General features: G+C 40.2%; 1 protein-coding gene and 1 pseudogene across 1 annotated transcript; one reads left to right on the forward strand and one right to left on the reverse strand.

The window, feature by feature from the left end:
- Positions 1–434: 434 nt before the first annotated feature.
- Positions 435–14,926, reverse strand: LOC103117417 (DLA class II histocompatibility antigen, DR-1 beta chain-like). The gene is made up of 6 exons (XM_016190117.2): positions 14,747–14,926; positions 9,291–9,560; positions 3,575–3,856; positions 2,606–2,716; positions 2,143–2,166; positions 435–1,408 (listed from the first exon to the last, which is right to left on the reverse strand). The coding sequence occupies exons 1-6, from the start codon at positions 14,844–14,846 to the stop codon at positions 1,395–1,397; spliced, it is 801 nt and encodes a 266-aa protein (XP_016045603.1). The 5' UTR covers positions 14,847–14,926; the 3' UTR covers positions 435–1,394.
- Positions 14,927–18,195: 3,269 nt separating this feature from the next.
- On the forward strand, positions 18,196–24,663 carry LOC103117418 (H-2 class II histocompatibility antigen, A-F alpha chain-like; annotated as a pseudogene).
- The last annotated feature ends 2,579 nt before the right edge of the window (positions 24,664–27,242 follow it).

Below are 27,242 nucleotides of genomic sequence, written 5' to 3' on the forward strand. Positions count from 1 at the left end.
ATTTAGAACTACATACTATATAGTTTTTTTTTTTAAATTCTGTGAGCTCCACTGTGGGGTTTCTAACATGGAAGCTTGTCTACGGCCATACCACCCTGAACACGCCCGATCTCGTCAGCTAACATGGAAGCTTTATTTGGTACATAAAAACTATGATGGGGGACTGGGTGGTGGTGCACCTGGTTGGGGGCAATGTTACCATGTGCAAGGACCCAGGTTTGAGTCACCAGTCCCCATTTGCAAGGGGAAAGCTTTGTGAGTGGTGAAGCACATCTGCAGGTGTCTGTCTCTCTCCCTCTTCCCTACTGACCATCTCTCTCAATTTCTGGCTGTCCCTATTTTTTCTGTAACAGTGTCAGCATGTAACATAAGAACACGAAAAATATTTAAGTGTTAAAGATCATAATTATACTAACTGAAAAGGAGTTTAGATATCTAGTTTACAATGTTTTATTTTAAAGAGTAAGAGAAAATCATGGTTGCAAAAAGATACCGAATCATATTCATACAAGCTATCTATTTTCTTATTTCTACTGTTCCCTTTTGGTGTCCCTTGATGTCCAAAGACTAGTTTGTCTCCAAAAATGCAAAGATGTGGGAAAACAATATGCTATGAGCTCATTAGAGTCCTCTCCTAAAGAACTACTTAAGGTTTCTTCTAGGAAAGATTCATTAAAGGTCTTTGCTAATTAAAATGCAAAAAAATTCGAGATAAAATGGAAATGCTCAAAGAAACCTAAATTCACCAGTGACTTAATTCAGGAATATAAATGAAAACCTTTATTGTATTAATAATAATCTTTCCTTTCTCTCTTTCTCTCTCTTTTAATATCTACTTATTTTTTATAGGACAGAGAGAAATTTAAAGGGGAGGGGAGATAGACACTATCAGACTTACATCACCACTCATGAAGTTTTCCCCCTATAGGTGGAGACTGAAGCTTGAACCCAGGTCTTTCCACATGGTAATATGTGTGCTCAACTGGGTATACCACCATCAGATGCCTTTAATTATTTTCTTTATACTTAATTCCCTCGATGTTGTATAAAACAGATGATTTTTTTCACTTTATGTTTATTTGAGGAAAACTTTATATAGAAATGTGAGTAAAAGTAACATTATATGCATAAGAAGCAATATGTGTCAAATAAAAAAGAAGCTGGAAAAACATATAGGTGAGACATTGCAATCAATAATGGAAGCTTTCAGAGAGACTGAAGAAACTATCAGGGAAGATGTTTTCTTTGACCACTGAGCCAGGAGCAGACCAAATCTTGAATAAGTACTCCTTTTGTGAAAGAATGAGAGTCAAGCAGAAAATTTTTTCATGGCGTACTGTAAAAAAAAAAAATCTTGGACAGAAGGGTCTTCCTTGGTTGTCACCATCTCCATTTCAACTCAAGAGTCCTGTAAAAGATTAGAGTGATATTTTGAACTTTACAAGCAACTTTCTTCCGTTTCCTAAAATCTCATGCTAATAAATCACTTCAAAAAGAAGAGGGTATGGATGTCAAGCAGAGAAGCAATTATAGAACCAGAATTCCCACCTTATGTACCCCATAAAGAGTTTTGGTCCATATTCCCAGAAGGGGAAAAATGTTAGGGGAACATGAGCAAAGGGCTCTGAACTCCAACTTCATCAGAGCCCAGAGGGAGAGAAAGATAAGAGGAAGGACATTCAGAAGTAGTAAGAGGTGTTGGTATGACTTATAAAGGAAGAGAAGGCAGGACCATAGGAGAAAAAAATAGGCAAATATATACATATATAGATAGTTATAGAAATAATAGTCAACCCATATCTGTGACCTTGGGAGAAGCACTGCAATTTCCAGTGGAGAGAATGGGGACACAGAACTCTGGCAACATTGTAGAATTATACCCCTGTTTTTTCATAATTTTGTTAATCATTATTAAGTCACCAATAAAATTTTAAAATATATATTAAAAAAGAAGAGGTCATGGGTTTATATGTCATATTGAAACAAAGCTACTTTAGAGAACAAATACTAAGAAGTTGTCGTATAAATAGCCTGATCAAAAATATATCCAAAATGCATCTTATTATTTGTTTTCTGCCTTATCGCCTATAAAATCTGTTCTAAGAAAAAATATATTTTAAATAAATAAATAAATGATATTACCTGTTGGCTGAATTCCAGTGTGTCCTGGAAAGAGAGGAGTGGTGGAAATATTAACTAAAAAGATATGGAGGTAAATCTACTGCCAAACACACTATCCCAGGTACAAGACCTCCCTTCCATTATTTCTCTAACACCACAACCCATATATATCACATGATTCCAGGATAGGAAAGAGAGCAGAAATTGAGAACATGCAACTCATGAAGCTTCTCTTACAAAAATACAGTATAACTTCATCAGATTAGTGACTCTTCCCTCATTTGCTCCAGGTTCTCAATCTGAGATCTTTATTTATGATGAGATTTTTCTCAACTGTATGTGAAATAACTCTTATGTGTCAACTTAGTAGACATGGACTTTTGATTTATGAATTTCTAGGAAATTTCAGGTTAACTTGAGCAATGCCATATTTCCTCCCTAAGAAAACTCTACGAGAAACCCAAGCTACCAGTGTATTCCTTACCTTTTTTATTCCTAAAGTAGATAAACAGCCCCACGCCAAGGAAAAGTATGCCAATAACAAGGCCCCCAACTCCACTCAGCATCTTGTTCTGTGCAGATTCAGATTGTGCTCCTGAGAAAAGAAGCCATCTTAATGATTTTTCACCCAAAATACAATTTCTCTAACTAAGACTTGTAATTAGAAGCTACAAGACTGAGTGAAAAGCACAGGAAAAACTAAAATAACTGAAAATTTTAAGGAAATATACTTTAAAAATGACATTGAATAATTGCAAAATTCAGACACTGAATTCATTTAAGTAGCACAGCCCCAACATAGTGCTATTACTTTACCATCTGTGCAGTAGGGTCCTAGATTCACTAAAAGTATTAGGACTGGATAAACATAGAAAATTGAGATTCAGTTCCTCCCATATCAGAAAGATCCATATATTTTAGAGGATTCTTATATAATAATGAATAACTCATAGTGGCAACACAACAAGTAAAATTGCAGCTATAGACAAGTAACAGGTGACCAGGGTTCAGAGAATTAACCATACCCTGTGTTAGCATGAGAAAGTTAAAAATAGAGGCAACATCTCTTTATCTATATGGATTATTACCAATCCAAGAGGAGGGGCACAGGTATTTGTAGAAACTGTCACAGGATGTGGACCAGGAGGTGGCTCAGTGGATAAAGCACTGGACTCTCAAGCATGAGGTCCTGAGTTCAATCCCTGGCAGCACATATACCAGAGTGATGTCTGGTTCTTTCCCTTTAATTAATAAATATATCAAATCTAAAAAAAGAAAGAAAGAAAGAAGCCACAAGACACCTATAAATTATCAGAATATTCTTCTCCCCCAGTAGCCTATGCTGGAGAAAGAACCAAGAACAAAGAATAAAGGAAATAAACCTGATGTTCAGGAATAACCATAGTCCCCTCCTTGGAGGAGGTATCATTTATGAGTTTAGAAAAGTTCTTACTCCACTCCACTGTGACAGGATTTGTGTGGCTTGCATGCTCCACTTGGCAGGTATAGACCTCTCCACTCTGAGGAATAGTTTCAAGCATCACCAGGATCTGGAAGGTCCAGTCTCCATTATAGATCAGGCCTGTGGAGATGACCCCAGTCTCCTCTTCCTGACCATTCTTGAACCACTTAACCTCAATGTGACCTGGATAGAAACCATTCACAGAGCAGACCAGAAGGTTGTGGTGCTGCAGGGGTTGTGTCTTTGTAGGATACACAGTCACTACAGGCATAACTAGAAGAAAAGTGAGAAAGATAGAATGTCAACACTTCAGCTCAATTACTCTGATAAGAACTTTCCTAGCTCATAAGACACTCTAATTCCATTTTAGGTGGCACATTTCCTAACAAGCCACAGAACCTAGGTATAGACCAGGGTCCATGAGACAGGGCACATGTGCACAAGTCTCCATAAGTTAGGGGAAAACTTTAAAGCAAAAGTGCACAATAGTTTATGGTGACTCAATAAGTGTAGCAAGTAGAAAATTCATCTACGCCGATGACATCTGCTGTGCAACTCAGGCATCCAAGTTTGACATCCTCGAGGAAACACTCACGAAAGACATGTCTCTGATATCTGATTACTGTAAAAAAGACAACATAAAGTACTTAATCAAATAGCTTCTTTTTAGACCTAGATGCCCTCTTCGTCTACTTCCTATTTCACTTCCCTCAATCACTCCAAGGCTACCCTCATCAGATATAAAGACTACAAAAGCTGGATAAGGGCAAGAGATGGGTATACTTCAATGATGATTTTCTTGGTCATTACTAGGCCACCCCATCATCCAGGGTCCAAGTCAAGGAATCTTGGGATTACCAAGTAGATATTATGGGCCTAGACCTCTAATAGATCTCTGTCTTCACTGTCATTGGTCATCTCCATCATCAACAGCATTATGGCCCTGTTGTGAGTCTCTCCTCAGGACCTTGCCCTCAATGTGGATCAACAATGGTAGGGATTGCCCCACTCTCTGAAGGGAGGTTGGTTGGGTCAACATATTCTGCCACTTGAAGTAGACTGGTCCTTAAATGAGTACAGCCTAGAATGTTCCTATTACCACAGAATGCAAAACGTTATACAGGCTCTTGTGCTTAATCTAGGCCCCAGATCAAATAGATGGGGTTTACAATTAACAATATTTATATACTTTTCCCATATTTGAGAGCTACTCTCTTCCTGATCCAGCTTTCTAGTCCTATTCTTAACTCCGACACCATCTCCCCATACAATGTCTTTAGCTCACCTGCATGTTAGCTGTTAGACTCAGGCAAAAATTAGTCAAGTCATGGGCTCCTTGGAATATACCTAAAATAGACCTACTAGTTTTTTCCAAAATGGAGACCCTAAATCTCATCTGCTCGAGTCTTACCTTTATATTCCTGATTATTAAACAATTTTTTTGCTTTATATCTTAATGCTTTTTCAGCCATCAGGTTTCAGATGCTACCATGACACCAATCTGACTTCCCTAGGCAGAAGACCTCACCAATGAGTCCTGGAAACCCACCTCTCCAGAGCCCTGCCCCACTAGGGAAAGACAGAAATAGGTTGGGAGTCTTCATTGATCTGCCAATGCCTATGTCCAGTGGAGAAGCACTTATAGAAGCCAGACCTTCCACCTTCTGTACCCCATAATGATCCTGGGTCCATACTCTAGAGAGATAAATAGGAAAGCTTCCAATGGAGAGGGTGGGATGTGGAGCCCTGGTGGTGGGAACTGTGTAGAACTGTACCCCCTCTTATCTAATGGATTTATTGATCATAATTAAATCAATAAAAAATTTAAGTGAGAAAGAAAAGATATTAAGTCTCCTTCATTGGCAGCCTATCTACCACTCTCCAAACCCAGGTCTTCCTCAGAGGTCACTATCTCTGATCCAACAGGAGGTAGTGTTATATGTTTTGAATTTAATCCTCCCAGTATGAGCCCATTAGAGGACATTTGTATATTCTTTTTATAACAGTAAACTGTTACTCAAGTGTTTACAGATCTTGAAAAGGCATACAGATTATTAAACTGTGGTTTCTAGATTCAAGTTGAGACTCACTGTCTTAGTGATTGAGTGATTTAATATTTACATCAATGACCTCCCAGAAACTTCTTCAAGGAAGTTCATCTACGCCGATGACATCTGCTGTGCAACTCAGGCATCCAAGTTTGACATCCTCGAGGAAACACTCACGAAAGACATGTCTCTGATATCTGATTACTATAAAAAATGGCGACTAATCCCTAGCACTGCAAAAACGGTATCATCTGTTTTCCATCTACACCATGCCTCGGCCTCCCGTGAGCTTAATGTGCAGCTTGGCGATACGAGAATCCGGCATGAAGCCCAGCCAGTCTATCTTGGCGTTACTCTCGATCGCACTCTGTCATTTCACGAACATCTCATAAACACTGCAGCAAAGGTGGGCGCGAGGAATCACATCATTGCAAGACTGGCCAGCTCCTCATGGGGCGCGAGCGCTTCCACACTACGATCATCATCTCTGGCATTATGCTATTCCACTGCAGAATACTGTGCCCCAGTATGGTTCCGTAGCCCCCATGTCCACTTGGTCGATTCCAAATTATATTCCTCCATGAGGATCATTTCTGGAACCATCCGTTCCACCCCGGTTCCATGGCTGCCAGTTCTTAGCAACATCGCCCCACCAGATATTCGTCGGGATACGGCATCATCTAAGTTCATTTCCCACGTCTACGCTCGACCGGACCTGCCAATATATGCAGATATCTTCGCCCACCCTGTCCAACGCTTGATGTCTCGTCACCCAATCTGGTCCCCTACGCCTACACTGAAATTCTCTGTTCCAGACTCTTGGAAACAGAGTTGGCAGTCAGCTGAGGTAAAGAACAAACACCTCATCACAGACCCCTGCAAGCGTCAACCCGGCTTTGACCTAGCACGTTATGATTGGGCCCTCCTCAATCGCTATCGAACAGGCCATGGCCGGTGCGCCGCTATGTTCCATCGCTGGGGAGCCAGAGACGACCCGAACTGCCCTGCGGCTCCAGACAGACTATGACCCACATAGTCAACGACTGCCACCTCTCCAGATTCAAAGGAGGTCTCAAAACTTTACATCAGGCTCAACCTGACGCTGTTGACTGGCTACGGAAGAAGGGCAAACACTAGAAGAAGAAGTGATTGAGCCAGGCAACTTTTTCTTAGTTCCTCTATACTTTATTTATTTATTGCCACTAGAACTAACACTGTCGTTCTGGGCCTATACAATGAATCTACCACTCCCGATGGCCATTACACCCTCTCCATTTTTTAAATTCTTTTTTATTTGACAGGACAGAAAGGAAGTTGAGAGGGGCTAGAGAAGAGAGAGGGAGAGAGAGAGAGAGAGAGGGAGACCTGCAGCACTGCTTCACCCCATTGCAGGTAGGGATCAGGACTTGAACTCAGGCTCTTACATATGATAATGGATTTGCTCAACTGGATGTACCACCTCACAGTCCCCTGTACTCCATATTTCTACTAATACATGGGATGATAATATTTACTTACCCTCTGGTAAGTGAGGGTTAATACAACTAGAGTATGTAAGTCAACAAGTAGAATTAATAGATGTCATATAGTCATTATGCTAGCTATTTATTGTCCTTATATATGTGATATAAAGCATAATTCAAGGCAGTGCCAAGAGATGCTAACATGATGAAATAAGTCATATCAAAATAAAAAATGACCATATCATAGAAGCTAAAAAGACATATGACAAGATTCAAAACCTATTTATAATAAAAAAAGAGAGATTATCAAAATAGCGAGCACATGGAACATACATCAACATAATAAAGGCTGTATCTCACAAACCTATAGTTAACATCATATTCAATGGTGAAAAAAATGAAACTCTGTCTCCTAGGGTCAGGAACTAGACAAGGTTCCTTACTCTCATCATTAATGTTCAATATAGTTTTGAAAATACTACTGAGCAAAATTAAGTAAGGAAAAAGATACAGTGGAATACTACTCAGCTGTTAAAAATGTTTAAGCCATCTCCTTCACATTATCTTGGGAGGATTTTGAAAAAATAATTTTGAGTAAGATAAGTCAAAATTTTAGTTACAAACAACTAAGTAAACCAAATTTTTGTGTAATCAAAAAATAATTCAGAGAAAATTGTAATTAATGTAACATTTTATAATTTAAAGGATAGAGGAATATTCATGAGACCTACCAAGTAAATGAATAAGCAAAAATACTCATCTGTAGCAACTGCAGAACAGCATAATAAGAATAAAAACTTTAAAATAATGATAATAATAAAAGTATCCAAAAGGGGAAGAAACACAACATATGTAACAAAAAAAATGTCATAAGTTTCAGTATAATGCTCAAACTAAATAACAACAGAAACCAGCACAGGACATGTCAAGTAAGACAGCTTGCCTGGGTGGGTGCCCGCTTTACCAAGTGCATGGCTCAGGCACTAGCCAGACCTCCACCATAGTTAGAAGCTTCCATGCTATGACGTCTTTCACTCTTTCCATCTGTCTCTCTCTTTTTAAATTAATTACTTATTTATTCCCTTTTGTTGCCCTTGTTTTATTGTTATTGATGCCATTGTTGTTGGATAGGACAAAGAGAAATGGAAACAGGAGAGGAAGACAGAGAGGGGGAGAGAAACACAGACACCTGTAGACCTACTTCACCACCTGTGATGCGACTCCCTTGCAGGTGGGGAGCCAGAGTCCCCAACCTGGTTCCTTACTGGTCCTTGTGCCACCTGCGCTTAACCTGCTACACTTAACCTGCTGCGCTACCGCCCAACTCCCCTGTCTCTCTATTTTAAAAAAAGTTAATACAGAGCAATGAATACCTGGGGTTGATCAATAATAATAACAGAAAGACAAAAAAAAGATTAAAATATGCATAGGAATATTATCTTCACAGTGTGTTTTATGAAGTGGATAATGACGTTTAATTAATGAATCTATGTTTTATGAAGAAGACCTAAAAAGAAGGCATTATTTTAGACTATATAGGGAAGACACAGTCTACCCACGGTAGACACAGAATTAAATAATTTTCAAATAATGTAAACAAAACCAATGCAACTGAATAGTTTATTAATAAATGCATTCCTAAAAAAAAGTTCTCTACCTTTAAAAAGCCTCTGAAGAACCAAAAGTGTCTCAGCTTTCCCTCCTCCTCAACCCTAAAACAATTTTCCTGATACCTTTTTTTTCTTAATGAAATGCTTATGCAAACTCAGGACACATCTCCGAGGGGATTCAGGATTAAGGGTGCACAGTAGGTCTGTGACTGGGCTCCCGGTCTCGGAAACCTTGTCCACCCTTGCTGGTCCCTAGACCTGCACCTGGCGCAGCCGCCCAAAGTCCCACACGTTGCTAAGCAACCAGCCCGTCAGGGTCCCTACCGCCTCTGCCCGGCACCCTGGCCGCCCCCGAGACCAGCTGGGGCTCCTCAGCCCCCACCCTCCACGTGCGGGACCCAAAGCCCCGCCTCCCGTCTCTCCCGCCCCCCTGGGCCCTCACACTCTCCGCCGCCGCCTGACCTGCGCCCGCAGACACCTGGCCGCGCGGGGTCGGGGTCGGGGTCGGGTGTTCCCCCGCCGGGGCGCGCACTCTCACTCACACCCACTCAGCCGGCCCCCTGCCCCCGCTACTCCGCGCGCTCACCTCGCCGTTGCACCGTGAAGCTCTCAACGACCCCGTAGTTGTGTTTGCACACCGTGTCCAGCTCGGCCCGCTTCTGCTCTATGATGTCCTTCTGCTTGTTCCAGTACTCGGCGTCCGGCCGCCCCATCTCCGTCAGCGCCCGGTATTCCCCCACGTCGCTGTCGAAGCGCACGAACTCCTCGCCGTTGTAGAAGTATCTGTCCAGGAGCTGCACCCGCTCCGTGCCGTTGGTGTAATGACACTCCGCCTTTCCCAGAAACAGGAAGTGTGCTGCGGGGAGAGGGAGGCGCTAATGCGCGGACGCGGCGGCCCGAGACCTGAGCGGCCACAGCCCGCGGGCTCGGCCCGAGTCACCTGCTCGCCCCGGAGGCGCCTCTCACTACCGCGCGGGCCCGCTGATCCCCGCGACTTGACTTTATTTTTTATTTATTTCGACACCAGTTTTATCTCTGGGGCTCCTAGCCTGCAGGAATCCACTGCTCCTTGGGGCCAACTCACCTTCCCCTTCCCTCCCTTTTATTTGAACGGAGAAGAGGAAAGAAAGGCGGAGAGGAAGAGGGGAGAAGAGAGAGAGAATGATGGACCAGAAAAGGGGAGGAGGGAAAAAGGAGGAAGGAGAAGAAAGGAGGGTGGGGAAGGAAAGATGGAAAAGGAGGGTGAAGGAAGCAGAGGGAGAGGGGAGGAGGAAGAAGGTCAGGAGAGATGAGGGAGAAGGAGGCAGAGGGAGAGCAAGAGCCAAGTCTGCCGCACTGCTTCACTTCTCCTGAAGTTTTCCTCTGCAGGTGAGGAGTTGGGGGTGGGGGGAGGCTGTCTTGCCCCTGGATCCTCCAACATGGGGCGGGAGAGAGAATGAGAGACTAGCACAGGGAAGGAGGGGGACCTGACATGACTTCAGCTGGGCGCATCGCTGCCGGCCCCAGCCCCATGTCTCAGAGTGCTGTCTGCATCAGTTTCTGTGTACCACTAGACACTCATGCCTTAGTTGAATGAGTATTTACCCCATCACTGCTTCCTGGAAGCCTCCATAAAGAATAAACTCTAGTTCTTTTCCATTCCTTAAACATTTCCCACATCTGTCTATCTGTAAATACTTCCTTAGCACTCACTTGTGCAAAACTTGTCCTCCCTCCTGACAACTGAAAAATGAAAGAAAACGACAAAGGCATCAACCTTCCATTCCTACAACTAAAGGTTAGTACAAGTAGTGAACAAAAACCAAATACACAAAACTTTATACAGGACTGAGAAATGTCATTTCTCAGTCCTGACGGGTGGGGAGTTCTAGAATAGAGACGAATAGGATAATCTAAACTACATTAGGATGTGGTCTCTGAAGTGACACAAATGCCAGAAAAACAGCCCACTAAACAGAGTGTTGCTTTACTATGTGAGACCCAGGTTCAAGAGCAACACACACACACACACACACACACACACACACACACTCACTGAAGGAAGCTCAGTCATTATGGTCTCTTTCACTATCTCCCTACCTCTCCACTTTTTTTGTCTCTATAAAATAAAATTGTAACATGAAAGGTTAAATTCATGTAAGCTAAGAAATGAAGTAGGACATGTGCATACATATCTCGTATAAAGGAAGGCATATTTCAGGTAGAGAAAATACCATGTGCAGATGTTTAAAAGAATTCAAGAAACCAGAAGAAAATGTTTCATTGAAGCAGAGATAAGTCAAAGAGAAAGGTACAACATTAGATTGGAGAAGTCAGAGAGAGCTAGGTACTTGAAAGCCTTATAGGAAATGTTAAGATTTGGGTGTATTATACCAGATATAAAAAGGAACAATTGAAGAGTTTTAGGACCATTAAAACTATGATCCTAAGACAGTTTTACAAATCTTTGTCTAATTTTTTTTTCTATTTCCAAACCTAGAAAAGAAAGGCAGACCTATATATGCCAGCCTCATGTGACAAATCTGGTTTGATGAAGAGCCAAACATATCTCAGAACTTTTAATAGTCAATGGGTCACCTGTACTTGTGTTTCAGTATACATAAATATATAGTATCTATGTAGTGCAGATACATATATTGGTATATGTTCATTTTTTCTTTATGTTCAAATGAACTGAGATTTCAAAAAGATGAAGAATAACTCTCACTAAAATTTAGATACATAAATGAGAGTACTGGGGGACCAGGAGGTGGTTCACCTGGTTAAGTGCACACATTACAGTGCACAGGGACCCAGGTTCAAGCCCGTGGTCCCCACCTGTAGGGAGAAAACTTCATAAGGGGTGAAACAGGGCTGCAGATGTCTCCCTATCTCTCCCTCTCTACCTCCTCCCACCCCTCTCAATTCCTCTCTGTCTCTGTCCAGTAATAAATAAAAATATTTTTATTAAAATGTAAATGAGAGTATCTAACAGGTCTGATAGAAAACAATACAGAACCCAGTTCAATCCCCAGGCTCCCCACCTGTTGGGGATTTGCTTCACAAGCAGTGAAGCAGGTCTGCAGGTGTCTATCTTCTCTCCTCCTGTCTTCCCCTCCTCTCTCAATTTCGATCTGTCCTACCCAACAACAACAGCAACAAAAACAATAATAATAACTACAATAACCATAAACAACAAGGGCAACAAAAAGGGGGGAAATAGCCTCCAGGAGCAGTGGACTCAGTGCAGGCACCCAGACCCAGCAATAACCCTGGAGGCAAAAAAAAAAAAAGGAATACTGCAGAAGCTTGTACATTTTACTTAAAATTATTTGTGACAGTCACAATTTATGTCTTACACAAGCAAGTTGTTTAAAGGGAGAAAATAAGAATAGCATATGACCAAACTCATGAAATTTTGAAAAACACTGTATAAGAAAAAAAAGTTCTTTAACTTACATTATCTCAAAGGTCTCTAAAGAAAATGGTAAATGTATGCAACCATCTATTATTTTTGTAATTATCTAAAGTACAATAAACTGTAAAGGACTGAGATAAAGGGGCCTTTGGTGATACACTGGGTTAAGTGCACACAGTATGAAGCCCAGGATCCCAGTGTGAGCCACCAGCTCCCCACCTGCAGGGGCGGGGTGGGGGTTGCTTCAAAAGCGATGAATTAGGTCTGCAGTTGTCTCTGTCTCTCTGCCTCCCCTTCAACTCTCAACTTCTCTCTGGCTATCCAATAAAAATGGCCTCCAGGAGCAGTGGATTCATAGTGCTGGCACTGAGCCCCAGTGATAATCCTGGAAGAAAAAAAAATGCCTGAGATGAAAGATAAACTTGTATAGAAAGAGTGAGTCAATTTTTAGAAGCAGCATAGTATAAACCCCTGCTTTCAACTTCAGTAGTGTTGTGACCCCAAAGGGAGTTTGGAACAATTAGCATATGAATGATGTCAGACTGTGGCGGGGACACATAAGGGAATGTGTAAAAGCACTGACTTGGAGCAGCTCTCTCTCTTGATGGATCCTGGTCTTTTCATGAGGTGATCTTGGGTAACTTGGTTGCAGACTTTGGACTTTGACCACTTTCTTAACTAGACTTCTTCCCTCACATCCTCAGTGATTTTATTGGATAAACCTCTTTTGCTTAATCTTAAATGGAGCCACTTATTTTACAGCACCCAGGTAAATATTTGTCTTTTCCGGGTTCACCCAAATAAATCCTCTATTGTTTAAACTCATTCTCAGCTCCCCGTTGTGAATCCTTCTGCACCACAGCCATAAGCCCCTTTTAAGTTTCAAGTTACAAGAACTATTGGCATTCAGACTTTTTCTTTACCCTCCTACTAGTCTGAAAAAAAAATATTCATAGGCAAGTAAAAAGTGATTTTGAAAAGAGGGAACCTTTCTCAAGTTTCATTTTATATAAAGGATCTGTGGCAGTGTTGTGGGTCTGTGTAGAATTTGAGCATTTCAGTAATAGCACAGAACTAAGGGAAAAATAAAAAGCAACTGGAAGTAGAGGTAATCAACATGGAAAATTTAGAAAAACAGGTTATATAGTAGGTGAATATATGAAATTTGGGGCAAGACATAGTTAAGCCGAATACTTCCCTTAACTGTTTATTGATTTTTATCCATATGGGATGTAAACAACCTTCTCTTTACGGTATTCTCTGTACCCTGCTCAAAGCAAACACTTTTGAGTCACCTGAAATTTGACTATCTTCATTTATAAAATAATTTCACACAACTTACCTATATTAGCTAAATTCTTATTAGTTTTGGGTCAAAAGAGATATATAATAGGAGATAATGGTAATATTGGCAGGTTCAAAAGATTCCTCAAAGAGACAGGTGGTGACATACCTGGTTAGGTGCACACATTACAGTGCAGAAGGATGCAGGTTCAAGCCACCTGCAGGAGGAAAGCTTCACAAGTGGTGAAGCAGGGCTGCAGGTGTCTCTCTGTATCTTTCACACTCTATCTCCCCATCCCCTCTCAATTCCTCTATCTCTATCTAATAATAAATTAATAAAAATCTTTTAAAAATCCAAGTTCTTTGAGCCATCCAAGAAGAGACTGTAATACTTCCTTTCTACAGGGTTATTCTTAGCACTAAGAAACTCTACTTTAGCTCCAAGGTGCTCTTTCTATGGGAAAATTAAAGAATACTCACCCCAACTTCTGTCAGGAAACCTCAGTGCATTTACAGATGTCTAATAAACATTGTAAACTAAGGGAACAAATAAGGAGACCATAGGGTGGTAATAAGGCCTCTTGATACATCTTTCCTTATTTGGGAGAAAAAGACAGTATATATAAATCCTGTCAAGAATACAACACAAGTTCATTAAGGGAGATCTTTCTACTGCATCTCCTTATAACAATTTCAAGGAATTTTTTTTTCTTAGTACAACTCAGCATAATAAAACTACTAGATGATAGTCATGTTGAAATCATTATTTTTAACTTCAGAAGACCCCAAGGGAATAGGATGTAAGGGAGTTTTTACTAGAGGATACCTGAAAATAAATGTTCTCCATATAGAGATTCTTTACACAGTTCTCATCCAGAGAGGCAACATGAAGTTTACTTTGTGGAATTTGGGATTCATATGATAGCTAAACCTGTTCATTAAGGAAGTATCACAATTCTTTTTTTTTAATTTTTTAAAAATATTTATTTTATTTTATTTATTCCCTTTTGTTGCCCTTGTTGTTTTATTGTTGTAGTTATTATTGTTGTTGTCATTGTTGGATAGGACAGAGAAATGGAGAGAGGAGGGGAAGACAGAAAGGAGGAAAGAAAGACACCTGCAGACCTGCTTCACCACCTGTGAGGCGACTGCCCTGCAGGTGGGGAGCCAGGGTTCAAACCGGCATCCTTATGCCGGTCCTTGTGCTTTGCGCCACCTGCGCTTAACCTGCTGCGCTACACCCGACTCCCTAGTATCACAATTCTTATGGGTCAGTGTCTGAGACTTCAAGACAAACTAACACCCTTTATCCCCAAACCCCACAAAAGCTCACCCACCCCACCCCCAAAGTATGCACTTACGTGAAGTGTCTCTGGCCCATATCAGGGGAGGGTTCAGTACCATCAATGTCACTGTCAGAGCTGCAGCCCAGGAGCCTCTAGCAAACCACAGACACACCATGTTGGAGAAAGATAAGGAGAACAAGCAGAGAATCAGACAACTCTTACTCAATGAAGGGCAAAGACCCTTTTCCACCCACGCTATAATAATACCAGTAGAGAAAATTATTTCTTTTTGCCTGGATTGGATAATCTCAGTGCTGAGAACCAATCAGCATCAGAACTGAATGCCATCACCAGTTGCTGGCTAGAGATTCAATTTGCGAGTACTCCTCTGAAACTTAGAAAATTGTTTATCAAGAGAATTGCTCTAAATACTTGAAAAGATTTATATTATTTTATTTATGTATTTATTATGAGAGAGTCTGGTAGTGAAGGAAGGGATGTAAGAAAGAAAGGGTCAGCACTGCTCAGCTCTGGCATAGGGTGGTGCTGGGAATTAAATCCGTAGCCTCTGGAACCTTACGTATGCAGGCTGGTGGTCTAACAGATGGAACTGTCTATGACAAAATAAATGGCAAATAAAAAGTAACTCTATATCAAGAACATATTCAAATATAGCTAAAAATGTGACAAACATAAAAAGAGTCATATGCCTAAAACTCAGTTATATGAATGCAGAGAGTATGTCAAATTATATAGAGATGATTCAAGCTAGATATTTAAAATCACCACTGTCTTTAACCTGACAAGGGATTTGGATAATTGCAGGAGTCTTCATTCTTATTTCCATTATCTTATTTTGATAAGCAGAAAGACTGTTTTTGAAGCTTGTGTCTATGTTCAGTTGATTATACAGCCCCTCTCTGCTGTGTGCTGATGCTTATGAGGTCATCTGCTAACCAAGGAGGATTCCAAACTGGTTAATTGGGAAGACAGCTGCCAGTGTCTTAACACCAGTGCAGCCATGTTAAATAGCTACCCATTAGCTACCAATAATCTCTACAGCCTTATTATCCCCCAAATATTCCTAATCATCCCAATGGCATAAAAAATATACCATATATAGTCATCATTCAATGGAAAGTAATGAATTCTACTGTGGTAACTATTATTAGTCCTTTAGTAAGAACTAAATATAGTCAGTCTGATGCTAATACAAATTACTAAAGATACTGAAGAATATTTTGTGACTACTAATGATATTGTTAAATTCTTCTGACAGTAGCTTCTAGAATTTATGAAATACCAATTCACATAGTCCAGCAGCTCCAAACATCTCAAGAAATATAAATAAAAATGCACAGGAAACACCATTATAATGATATAATTAATGATATAATTAATATAATATTTGAGATAAAGAAACATCTTTAAAGAGACACAAAGAAGGTTGTGGGAATTATCATCAAAAAGAAAATACTATGTGGTCTGGGAGGTGGCTCAGTGGATAAAGCACTGGACTCAAGTGTGAGGTCCCAAGTTCAATTCCTAGCAGCACATGTACCAGAGTGATGTCTGGTTCTTTCTCTATCCTCCTATCTTTCTCATGGATAAATAAATAAAATCTTTAAAAAATGGAACTCACTCTTTTTCAGCTACTTTATTAACTATGACTACTTCTATTCTACTTTTGCTTGGTAGTAGGAGTTTCACACATTTTCTCCTATCTAGTTTCTTATTTACTTTGTGCAACATCATATCATGGTGTCCTAGTCAGACTCCACTTACCTATTAGGATCAGTGTCCAGAGTTTGTGATACTTATAAGGGATCCCTAAAAATGTTTTAATTTATTTTAAAATCAGAAGAAAAGATGAAAATTTAGAGTGAAAAGTATTTTAATTTTAGATTCAACCTGGATTATATTTATATTTATGTCAATATTGCCATAAATGTAACTTTTACTATTTTTAGGGAGGAAGGAACCCTCAAAATTCACAGTGCTAAGGGCTCACAAGTCATAATGTAGCTCTGATAATTGTTGATTCCAACTTCCATATTGTTCTGCTATTACTGTGTCTGCCAGACTTGCCCATAATTTCTGGAATCTTTAAGAATAGCAATTGATATTTAACACACTCTAATATTATAATTTTAATTTATACAGAATGTATAATTTTATTATGTTTAATATCTAATATGTGTCTATCTTTCTCTACCTCTCTCTGTCTTCCCCTCCTCTCTCTATTTCTCTCTGTCCTATCCACCAACAACGACATCAATAACCACAACAATGTTAAACTACAAGGGCAACAAAAGGGAAAATAAGTAAGTAAATAAATTTTAAAAAAAAGAAACTTCAAATTCCCCAGGAAGTGGTACAGTGTAAAGTGTTGGACTCTATAGTATGAGGTCTCAAGTTCAGTTCCCGGTATCACATGTACCCGAGTGATGCTCTGGCTCTTTTTCTCCTCTTCTCTCCAATAAATAAATAAATCTTTTTTTTTTTTAAGGAAACTTCTTGAATGAGTTGACTGTACCTGGGAAATTCTACAAGACAGCATACTTCAAGGTGTAAAACCAGACTACTAAAATAGCCAAGGAGCACTAAAAGACAATATAGTTTAATTGACAGACAAGACATTTCAGAAGATGCTGGGGGGTGGGGGGGAAAGCAGTCAATATTCTCATCACAAACTCACCACAATGGCCAGGTGGTGGCGCACCTGGTTAAATGCACATATTACAAAACCCACCATGATATTCTGTATCTGTTTCTTAACTTACTTGATTCTCCCATTACTCAATGAGTTCCTTGACAGCAGACACCACGCTGACTAGTGCTTTACTCCTTGCCTTCCTTAATGTCCATAATTCTATGTATTCTCAATAAATAAGGAGGGAACAAAAAAAGGAAATAGTAGAAGACTCTTGATAAAATTGTCCAGATAGGTTCGTTTGCATTGGGTCATACTACACTGACTGCCATTTTACATTAGCATCTTCAGTACTTACAGTTCTCATCTGAGGAAAAGGATCATAGTTTACCATGGGTCCTCAGAAAAATATGTGCTGAGTCAAGAAAAGGAGAGGTTTAATAAACTTCTTTAATAAAACAAGAGTGGTGAGGAAAAATATTGCAATACATAACAAAGCTTCTACTTTTAATTTCACAGGGTATCAGATGCACTCCATTAAGAATCACTACTGTTGAGGGAGTCGGGCTGTAGCGCAGCGGGTTAAGCGCAGGTGGCACAAAGCATAAGGACCGGCATAAGGATCCCGGTTCGAACCCCGGCTCCCCACCTGCAGGGGAGTCGCTTCACAGGCGGTGAAGCAGGTCTGCAGATGTCTAGCTTTCTCTCCTCTCTGTCTTCCCCTCCTCTCTCCATTTCTCTCTGTCCTATCCAACAATGACAACAACAATAATAACTACAATAATAAAACAACAAGGGCAACAAAAGGGAATAAATAAATAAAATAAATATTTAAAAAATAAAAAAAATAAGAATCACTACTGTTAACAAAATGGAGAACTTAGGAGAGCTGATTGATTTTTATATAGTTTGCAATTTTGCTATTCTCATCATTCTTATACGTTGTAGTAGTTAAAGGAAATTATTTTAAAATAATAAGGTTGTATGTGTTTATCCTTTGTTTTAAAAAAATTGAAAAAAGAATCCTGCACAGAAAATGTTCTTCTATGACTTAGTCCTATAAGAGAAGAGAATATCATAATAAATGTGCTATTGACTGATGAAAGAAATGAGAGAGAAAAACTTATTAATCAGAAGAGAATCTCTGGGGAAGAAGTTTAAAGAGAGTCATGATGATTCATTATTCATTATAATATTTATGGTAAGCTTACACATACCAGCTGTTAAATATACAAGGAATAGCATTGAACAAGACCTGTGAAATTTTGCCTTCATGAAGCATACGTAGTAATAGAAAACAGGCTATACTCTTAGCTGCTTGATTAACAACAACAAGGAGTGAAAAAGCATTTGGAGAATTTTGCCTAGGGAATGTGCCCAGAAAGACCACAGTGTTCTAAAGTCAGTGTTTTCTGTCACTTGACTTTATATACTTATTTTCTCACTTATTTTACCTCTTTCCTGTTTCTTCCCCTAACTCATCAGCTGATCACATTGGTATCTATGGCTCAACATTCTATCAGTCTTATGGTTCCTCTGGACTACTTTGAATTTGACGGAGATGAGATATTCTACGTTGACCTGGAGATGGAGACCATATGGAGACTGCCTACATTTAGTCAAATTACAAGTTTTGACCCACAGGGTGGACTAACAACCATAGCTACAACAAAGCATAACTTGAACACCCTGATTCAATGTTTTTTTTGTTTTTTTAAAAATATTTATTTTATTTATTTATTCCCTTTTGTTGCCCTTGTTGTTTTATTGTTGTAGTTATTATTGTTGTTGCTGTCATTGTTGTTGGATAGGACAGAGAGAAATGGAGAGAGGAGGGGAGGACAGAGAGGAGGAGAGAAAGCTAGACACCTGCAGACCTGCTTCACCGCCTGTGAAGCGACTCCACTGCAGGTGGGGAGCCGGGGTTCAAACCGGGATCCTTATGCCGGTCCTTGTGCTTTGCGCCACCTGCGCTTAACCCGCTGCGCTACAGCCCGACTCCCCCTGATTCAATGTTCTAATTCTACTGCTATTACCAATAGTATGTGCCCACCATTCTCCTTCTCTTTACTGAATTTATTTATCTTTGGTCTGATTCCTTTTTTATGTAGAGATACATAGCCTTCATTGCCCTATAAAAGTACTTCCTTTAAGTCCCTAGATCTTCTCATAATTATTGTATTTATTGTACCTTTATCCTCTCTCGTTCTATTATTTTTATTTTAATTATTTATTTGCTTTCCCTTTTGTTGCCCTTGTTTTTTATTGTTGTAGTTGTTATTGCTGTTGTTATTCATATCGTTGTTGATGGATAGGACAGAGAGAAATGGAGAGAGGAGGGGAAGACAGAGGGGGAGAGAAAGATAGACAACTGCAGACCTGCTTTACAGCCTGTGAAGTGACTCCCCTGCAGGTGGGGAGCCTGGGGCTTAAACCGGGATCCTTCCACAGGTCCTTGCACTTTGCTACCGCAGGACTCCCTCTTGTTTTATTTTATAAAGATTTGTTTATTTGTAGCAAGAAAAAACAAATCACTCTTCAACTTTTTTTAAAAAATACATAAGTAGATTCGACTTCCGGAGGCGGAGCTATGAGCAGCAGATTGCTTTCTCTCCTCTCCTCTCCTCTCCCAGATCAACTAGGAATACCAAAGGAGACCACCCGGACTGAAACAAGACAGGACTACAATGACCACAGGAACCCAGTAAATCACCCGTGAGTACAAACACGTGTGGCTGGGGACAGAGAGGAGAGAGGGGGCTAAGGAGAGATTAAGTGACTGCTAACAGTTCAACAGTTTATCAGTGGAGACACCACCTCCAGTCTTCTCCACCAACAAGGGGACAGCTGAAGGGAGGAAAGGACTCCCCAGAGACTCACCAAGTGTAACTCTGAGTCTCCATTGCTACTACCCTCAGAATCTGGAGCAGCAACAGGGAGGGACGCCAGGGCACAGAGATCTAACCGGGAAACGCAGGAGAAGACCTATGCCTCGGTGGCATAGCTGAGGGGCTATGAAAGTCTCTTTGCATAACCACTGGATTATCTCTGCCACACCCTGCTTTATCTCTTGGTCAGGAGTCAGTGATTAAGCTAAGAAGCCTATTGAGAGTTTAAAAGCCCTCAGGCTCCCATAGCCTACAGGGAAGAAAAAAAAAGAGGCTTTTACACCACTGAGCTCCAACTCAGGGATTGAAAAAACTGTTAACTTCCACCACTGTGAACCCTTTAATTAACTTACTTAGACACAAGTCAATCCAGGCAATAGTGATCAATAATTTGAAAAGTACTGATAAAGGGAACTCATAACATAATATCTAAAATGGTTAAAACAACAAGAAAAAATATTGGAGACTCGAACCAGGACAAGAGTCCAGCTAAAAGTCCTCCAGAGGGTGAAGCACAAAACAACGAGTTCAACATCCAAACATTAGCTAAGGAAATAATAACAGGAGTGAGTAAAGAATTTGAAAAAATTGTAATCAGAACTGCAGGAACAACAAATAAGAATATGGAAGAAAATTCTAATAATCTCATGGTTATTAGAGAGCTGAAAGATGAAATCTCTGAGCTAAGAAGGCAACTAGCTGAACAAGCTAAAACAGTATCAGAGCAGGGCAACAAAATAGATGAACTCCAGAAAGCAGTAGAGGGCAGAGAGAATAGAATCAATGAGGCTGAAGACAGAATTAGCAAGATTGAGGATGAATTAGAGACAACTAAAAAAGAAGTAGGAGATCTCAAAAAGAGATTAAGAGATGCTGAAAACAACAACAGAGTCCTATGGGATGACTTCAAAAGAAACAATATACGCATTATTGGCTTACCAGAGGAAGAAAGAGAAGGAGAGGAAGAAAGCATTCTCCAGGCCATAATAGCTGAAAATTTCTCTAGTCTAGACAACACCAAAGACATAAAGATTCAAGAAGCCCAGAGGGTCCCAAACAGAATTAACCCAGACCTAAAGACACCAAGACATGTCATACTTAGAATGGAAAGGAATAAGGATAAAGAAAGGATCCTGAAGGCTTCAAGAGAAAAACAAAGAGTCACCTACAAAGGAAAACCCATAAGATTAGCAGCAGACTTCTCCATACAAATACTACAGGCCAGAAGAGAATGGCAAGATATCTATCGAGTGCTCAATGAGAAAGGCTTTCAGCCAAGAATACTATATCCTGCTAGACTGTCATTCAGACTAGATGGAAGCATCAAAACCTTCTCAGACAAGCAACAGTTGAAGGAAGCAACCATCACCAAGCCTGCCCTGAAAGAAGTTCTGAAAGGTCTCCTATAAACAACCAGACCACCACAAATAGGATCAGGTACCAGACAGGGCTGCCCACTATCACCATTACTATTCAACATAGTGTTGGAAATTCTTGCCATAGCAATCAGGCAGGAGCAAGGAATGAAAGGCATACAGATTGGAAGAGAAGAAGTCAAACTCTCCTTATTTGCAGATGACATGATAGTATACATGGAAAAACCTAAGGAATCCAGCAAGAAGCTTTTGGAAATCATCAGGCAATACAGTAATGTGTCAGGCTATAAAATTAACATTCAAAAGTCAGTGGCATTCCTCTATGCAAACACTAAGTTAGAAGAAATTGAAATCCAGAAATCAGTTCCTTTTTCTATAGCAACAAAAACAATAAAATATCTAGGAGTAAACCTAACCAAAGAAGTGAAAGACTTGTATACTGAAAATTATGAGTCACTACTCAAAGAAATTGAAAAAGACACAAAGAAGTGGAAAGATATTCCATGTTCATGGGTTGGAAGAATTAACATCATCAAAATGAATATATTACCCAGAGCCATCTACAAATTTAATGCTATCCCCATCAAGATCCCAAGCACATTTTTTAGGAGAATAGAACAAATGCTACAAATGTTTATCTGGAACCAGAAAAGACCTAGAATTGCCAAAACAATCTTGAGAAAAAAGAACAGAACCGGAGGCATCACACTCCCAGATCTCAAACTGTATTATAGGGCCATTGTCATCAAAACTGCTTGGTACTGGAACATGAACAGACACACTGACCAGTGGAATAGAACTGAGAGCCCAGAAATGAGGCCCCACATGTATGGACATCTAATCTTTGACAAAGGGGCCCAGACTATTACATGGGGAAAGCAGAGTCTCTTCAACAAATGGTGTTGGAAACAATGGGTTGAAACATGCAGAAGAATGAAACTGAATCACTGTATTTCACCAAATACAAAAGTAAATTCCAAGTGGATCAAGGACTTGGATGTTAGACCAGAAACTATCAGATACTTAGAGGAAAATATTGGCAGAACTTTTTTCCGCATGAATTTTAAAGACATTTTCAATGAAACAAATCCAATTACAAGGAAGACTAAGGCAAGTATAAACCTATGGGACTACATCAAATTAAAAAGCTTCTGCACAGCAAAAGAAACCACTACCCAAACCAAGAGACCCCTCACAGAATGGGAGAAGATCTTTACATGACATACATCAGATAAGAGTTTACAAGACAACAAATAACCCCATCCAAAAATGGGGGGAGGACTGGGACAGAATATTCACCACAGAAGAGATCCAAAAGGCTGAGAAACACATGAAAAAATGCTCCAAGTCTCTGATTGTCAGAGAAATGCAAATCAAGACAACAATGAGATATCACTTCACTCCTGTGAGAATGTCATACATCAGAAAAGGTAACAGCAGCAAATGCTGGAGAGGGTGTGGGGTCAAAGGAACCCGCCTGCACTGCTGGTGGGAATGTCAATTGGTCCAACCTCTGTGGAGAACAGTCTGGAGAACTCTCAGAAGGCTAGAAATGGACCTACTCTATGACCCTGCAATTCCCCTCCTGGGGATATATCCTAAGGAACCCAACACATCCATCCAAAAAGATCTGTGTACACATATGTTCTTGGCAGCACAATTTGTAATAGCCAAAACCTGGAAGCAACCCAGGTGTCCAACAACAGATGAATGGCTGAGCAAGTTGTGGTATATATACACAATGGAATACTACTCAGCTGTAAAAAATGGTGACTTCACCGTTTTCAGCCGATCTTGGATGGACCTTGAAAACTTCATGTTAGGTGAAATAAGTCAGAAACAGAAGGATGAATATGAGATGATCTCACTCTCAGGCAGAAGTTGAAAAACAAGATCAGAAAAGAAAACACAAGTAGAACCTGAAATGGAATTGGCGTATTGCACCAAAGTAAAAGACTCTGGGGTGGGTGGGTGGGTAGGGAGAATACAGGTCCATGAAACATGATGAATGACATAGTGGGGGTTGTATTGTTAAATGGGAATCTGGGGAATGTTATGCATGTACAAACTATTGTATTTACTGTTGAATGTAAAACATTAATTCCCCAATAAAGAAATAAATTATTTAAAGAAAAAATAAAATACAAAAAAAATACATAAGTATTTATTAACTGATTTATTTACTTATTATTTACGAGAGTGAAGAAGAGAGGGAGAACCAGAATATCACTCTGGCATATATGTTGGCAGGAATCAAGCCTGCAGCCTCATGCTTCAGATTCCAATGTTTTATCTAGTGTACTAGCTCCCAGACCACTCAGCAACCATTTATGGTGGTACCAGGGATTAAACCTGAGACCTCTGGGGCCTGAGGTCTGACAGTCTGTTATACTACTTTTATGCTACTTCCCCAGCCCCACTCCCATTTCAAAAATTATATCTTTTCATGTAATATAAGACTCTTACTCATATAACACAATTCTTGAGTCCTTTAAAAGGAATCCCTACCTCTTATCTTAAAGTATGCCTGGGTTGGGGAGACAACATAATAGTTATGCAAAAGATTGTCACTCTGGAGGCTCTGACATCTCAGACTCAATCCCCAACACCACCATTAATAGCTGAGCAATGCTACAGTCTCTCTTTCCCTATCTTTCCCTCTGTATCTCTCTTTCAGTAAAATAAAATAGAATAATAATAATAATAATAAGCATGCCTACAGGGAGACAAGCATGTAGATAAAGCAAAGGCAATGTAATAGCACTCCTCAAACAGAAAGTAAATGATTTTTCCATTACCAGATGGGAAAATATTGATGAGAACAGAAAATACAGAGTCACCTTGCAAATTTCTTCATAATTCACACCAGTGTTTTTCCTCACCACAGAAGTTCCTGAGGTCAGAACTGTGTTTCCCAAGTCTCCTGTGACGCTGGGTCAGCCCAACATCCTCATTTGTCTTGTGGACAACATTGCCCCTCCCATAATCAACATCACATGGCTCAAAAATGGATTGGAATATAGCAGATGGAATTTGAGGTCTTCACATTGGAAGGAGCTAGAACATCTATTTTAGGTTTATTCCAAGGGGCTCAGGACTTTAATCATTTTGGCTGAGCCTTGCAGCAAAAATGCATGTGGGCTAAAAGTATACTCTCGGGAGATGGTGTCAGAGTTTAGAACAGGACTAGAAAGCTGAATAAGGGTATAGAGGAGCTCCCAAATATGAGGAAAGTATATAAACCCAATTTATTTGACCTTGGGCCCATGTTTGTTCATATTTTGTTGCTATGCTTCACATTGGTTTGGTCTTGTCATCCCCCCCCACAACCCCCTATCCTCCCCCCCACCCCGCCTCTGGGAAGTGGTGGTTTATCCCCTGCTAGTTTCACGCCTCTCTTTTTTCCCCGCCTCCTATGCTACATAGTTCCTGAGTTATGGCCGCAGCCACCAGAGAAGAAGGATGCAGGACAGATCTGTGTGGTGATTAGCTTAAGAGTCTCTCTCTGCCGCTGGAGGAGAAAGACAGGAGAGCATATGTTGACCCGCTCATGAATAAAGATTAAACTGCGTTCTCAGCTCAGCCGTGTGTCTCTGGTCATCTCTGTCTACCGCCACGAAGCTAGCCCGGCCTGCTGGAGCCCTGAGCATTAATGACAATATTTAGCACACAAGCCTGTGTAACATCTGTATCCCTGTCAGCCTGAGCTCACATTCCATGGTTACAGCTAGAAACAGTCTAGGCTACACTCATTTCAGCACTCACGTTCCTCGAGTGGCAGAGTATGTTGACCCAGCCTTTCTTCAGAGAGTGGGCAGTTTCTACCACTGTTGTTCCACATTGAGGGCAAGGTCCTATAGAGGACCACCAAAGGGCTTATGCTGTTGTTTCTGATGAAGATGACCAGTGAGGGTGGAGAGAGGGATCTGTTAGATGTCTAGGCCCATCATATCTATGTGGGAATCCAAGGATTCCCTGACTAGAGCCCCCAGTGTTGGGGTGGCCTGGTAGTGACCAAAAGGGCCATCATTAAAGTCTGCTGGTCTTGCCCTTTTCCAGCTTTGGTTGTCCTTACTGTATCTGACATGGTTAGATTTACCATGATTGAGGAAAGTAAAATAGAGAGTAGGCAATGATGGTATCTAGGTCTAAGTAGTAACTGTTGGGGAACATCTAATACAATATATACTGTATCATGATATTCTGGACTTACACATGTATTAGACTAGCACAAACTGTGATTTAATCAATTACTCTGTAAAGGTTGACAACTCCATGGTTTCCCAGAGGTCAGTGGGTGTTGTGAGAGGCCAAAGCCTCCCTCTCTGCTTAGGTGATCACCCAAGGATTGATGAATTTGTCCACATTTTATGGAGCTATACCCCTCTTATCCTATGGTTTTGTCAGCGTTTCCTTTTTATAAATATATATATATATATATGTATATATATATATATATAATGTAATAATGAAGGTTACTTGTACAGAAATTGCAAGGTTAATCTCAAAGGCTTTAATTATAAGGTATCTGGAGATCACAGATATTCAAAACCTCCCTTAACCAAATGCCCACTCTGTAAAAAAAGGCTTGCACTGGGCAATCCACTGTCCATCCAGAACTTATGTAGGAGATATTCTCTGCCAGAAAACAAAAAGCAGGGTCCTGGCCCTCCAGCCCACAAAGCAATGAGGACTATTGGATGACTCTGAAGGATAGCCTCTTAATACAAGCATGAATCTTAATGTATAGCCTCACTGTGTCACTTATGAATTTAACCTTCTAGTCTTTCTATGAGGAAGTTATTTATTAGAATATAAGATATATATGTATGTATTGACTCCAATAAGTCATTTTGATTATGGCATGCTATTATACATTTCTGTGTCTTTTAACCAAAAGAGAAAAAATAGAAACTGTACCTTCCAGTATTTGGGTGTCTTCTCCCCAAAGGTTTTACTGATGTTTTGCCACTGTGCTCTAATTAACCTCTCTGGTGTTTAAGCACATTCTTGAATTATTGATACAGACCATGTAGGGTAAAATAAAATTTGTCATTTACTCCATGGCATCTGAGTTGCACAGTATAATTCCTATACCCTATTTGCAAAGACCATTAATAATCCTCCTAGGATGATGGTGCATACAAATTAGTTATTAATTCCCATTCATATTCTCACTGAGGTGCTAAGCTCTAGTTAAATGATACTTCTCTGGTATAAGCACAGAGTCATTGTTCTTTGATACCTAGACTGGTATGACTCCTCCCCTCTTTCATTTAATTTTTTTTTAATTTATAAAAAGGAAACATTGACTAAAACATAGGACAAGAGGGGTACAACACACAGTTCCTACCACCAGAACTCTGTATCCCATTCCTTCCCCTGATAGCTTTCCTATTCTTTAACCCTCTGGGAGTATGGACTCAAGGTCATTGTGAGATGCAGAAGGTGGAAGGTCTGGCTTCTGTAATTGCTTCCCCACTGAACATGGGCATTGGCAGGTCAATCCATACTCCCAGCCTGACTCTCTCTTTCCCTAGTGGGGAAGGGCTCTGGGGAAGCAGAGGTCCAGGACACATTGGTGGGGTTGTCTGTCCAGGGAAGTCTGATTGGCATCATGCTGGCATCTGGAACCTGGTGGTTGAAAAGAAAGT

Source organism: Erinaceus europaeus, chromosome 4 (genome assembly GCF_950295315.1).
Source record: "Erinaceus europaeus chromosome 4, mEriEur2.1, whole genome shotgun sequence".
Taxonomy (NCBI): Eukaryota; Metazoa; Chordata; class Mammalia; order Eulipotyphla; family Erinaceidae; genus Erinaceus; species Erinaceus europaeus.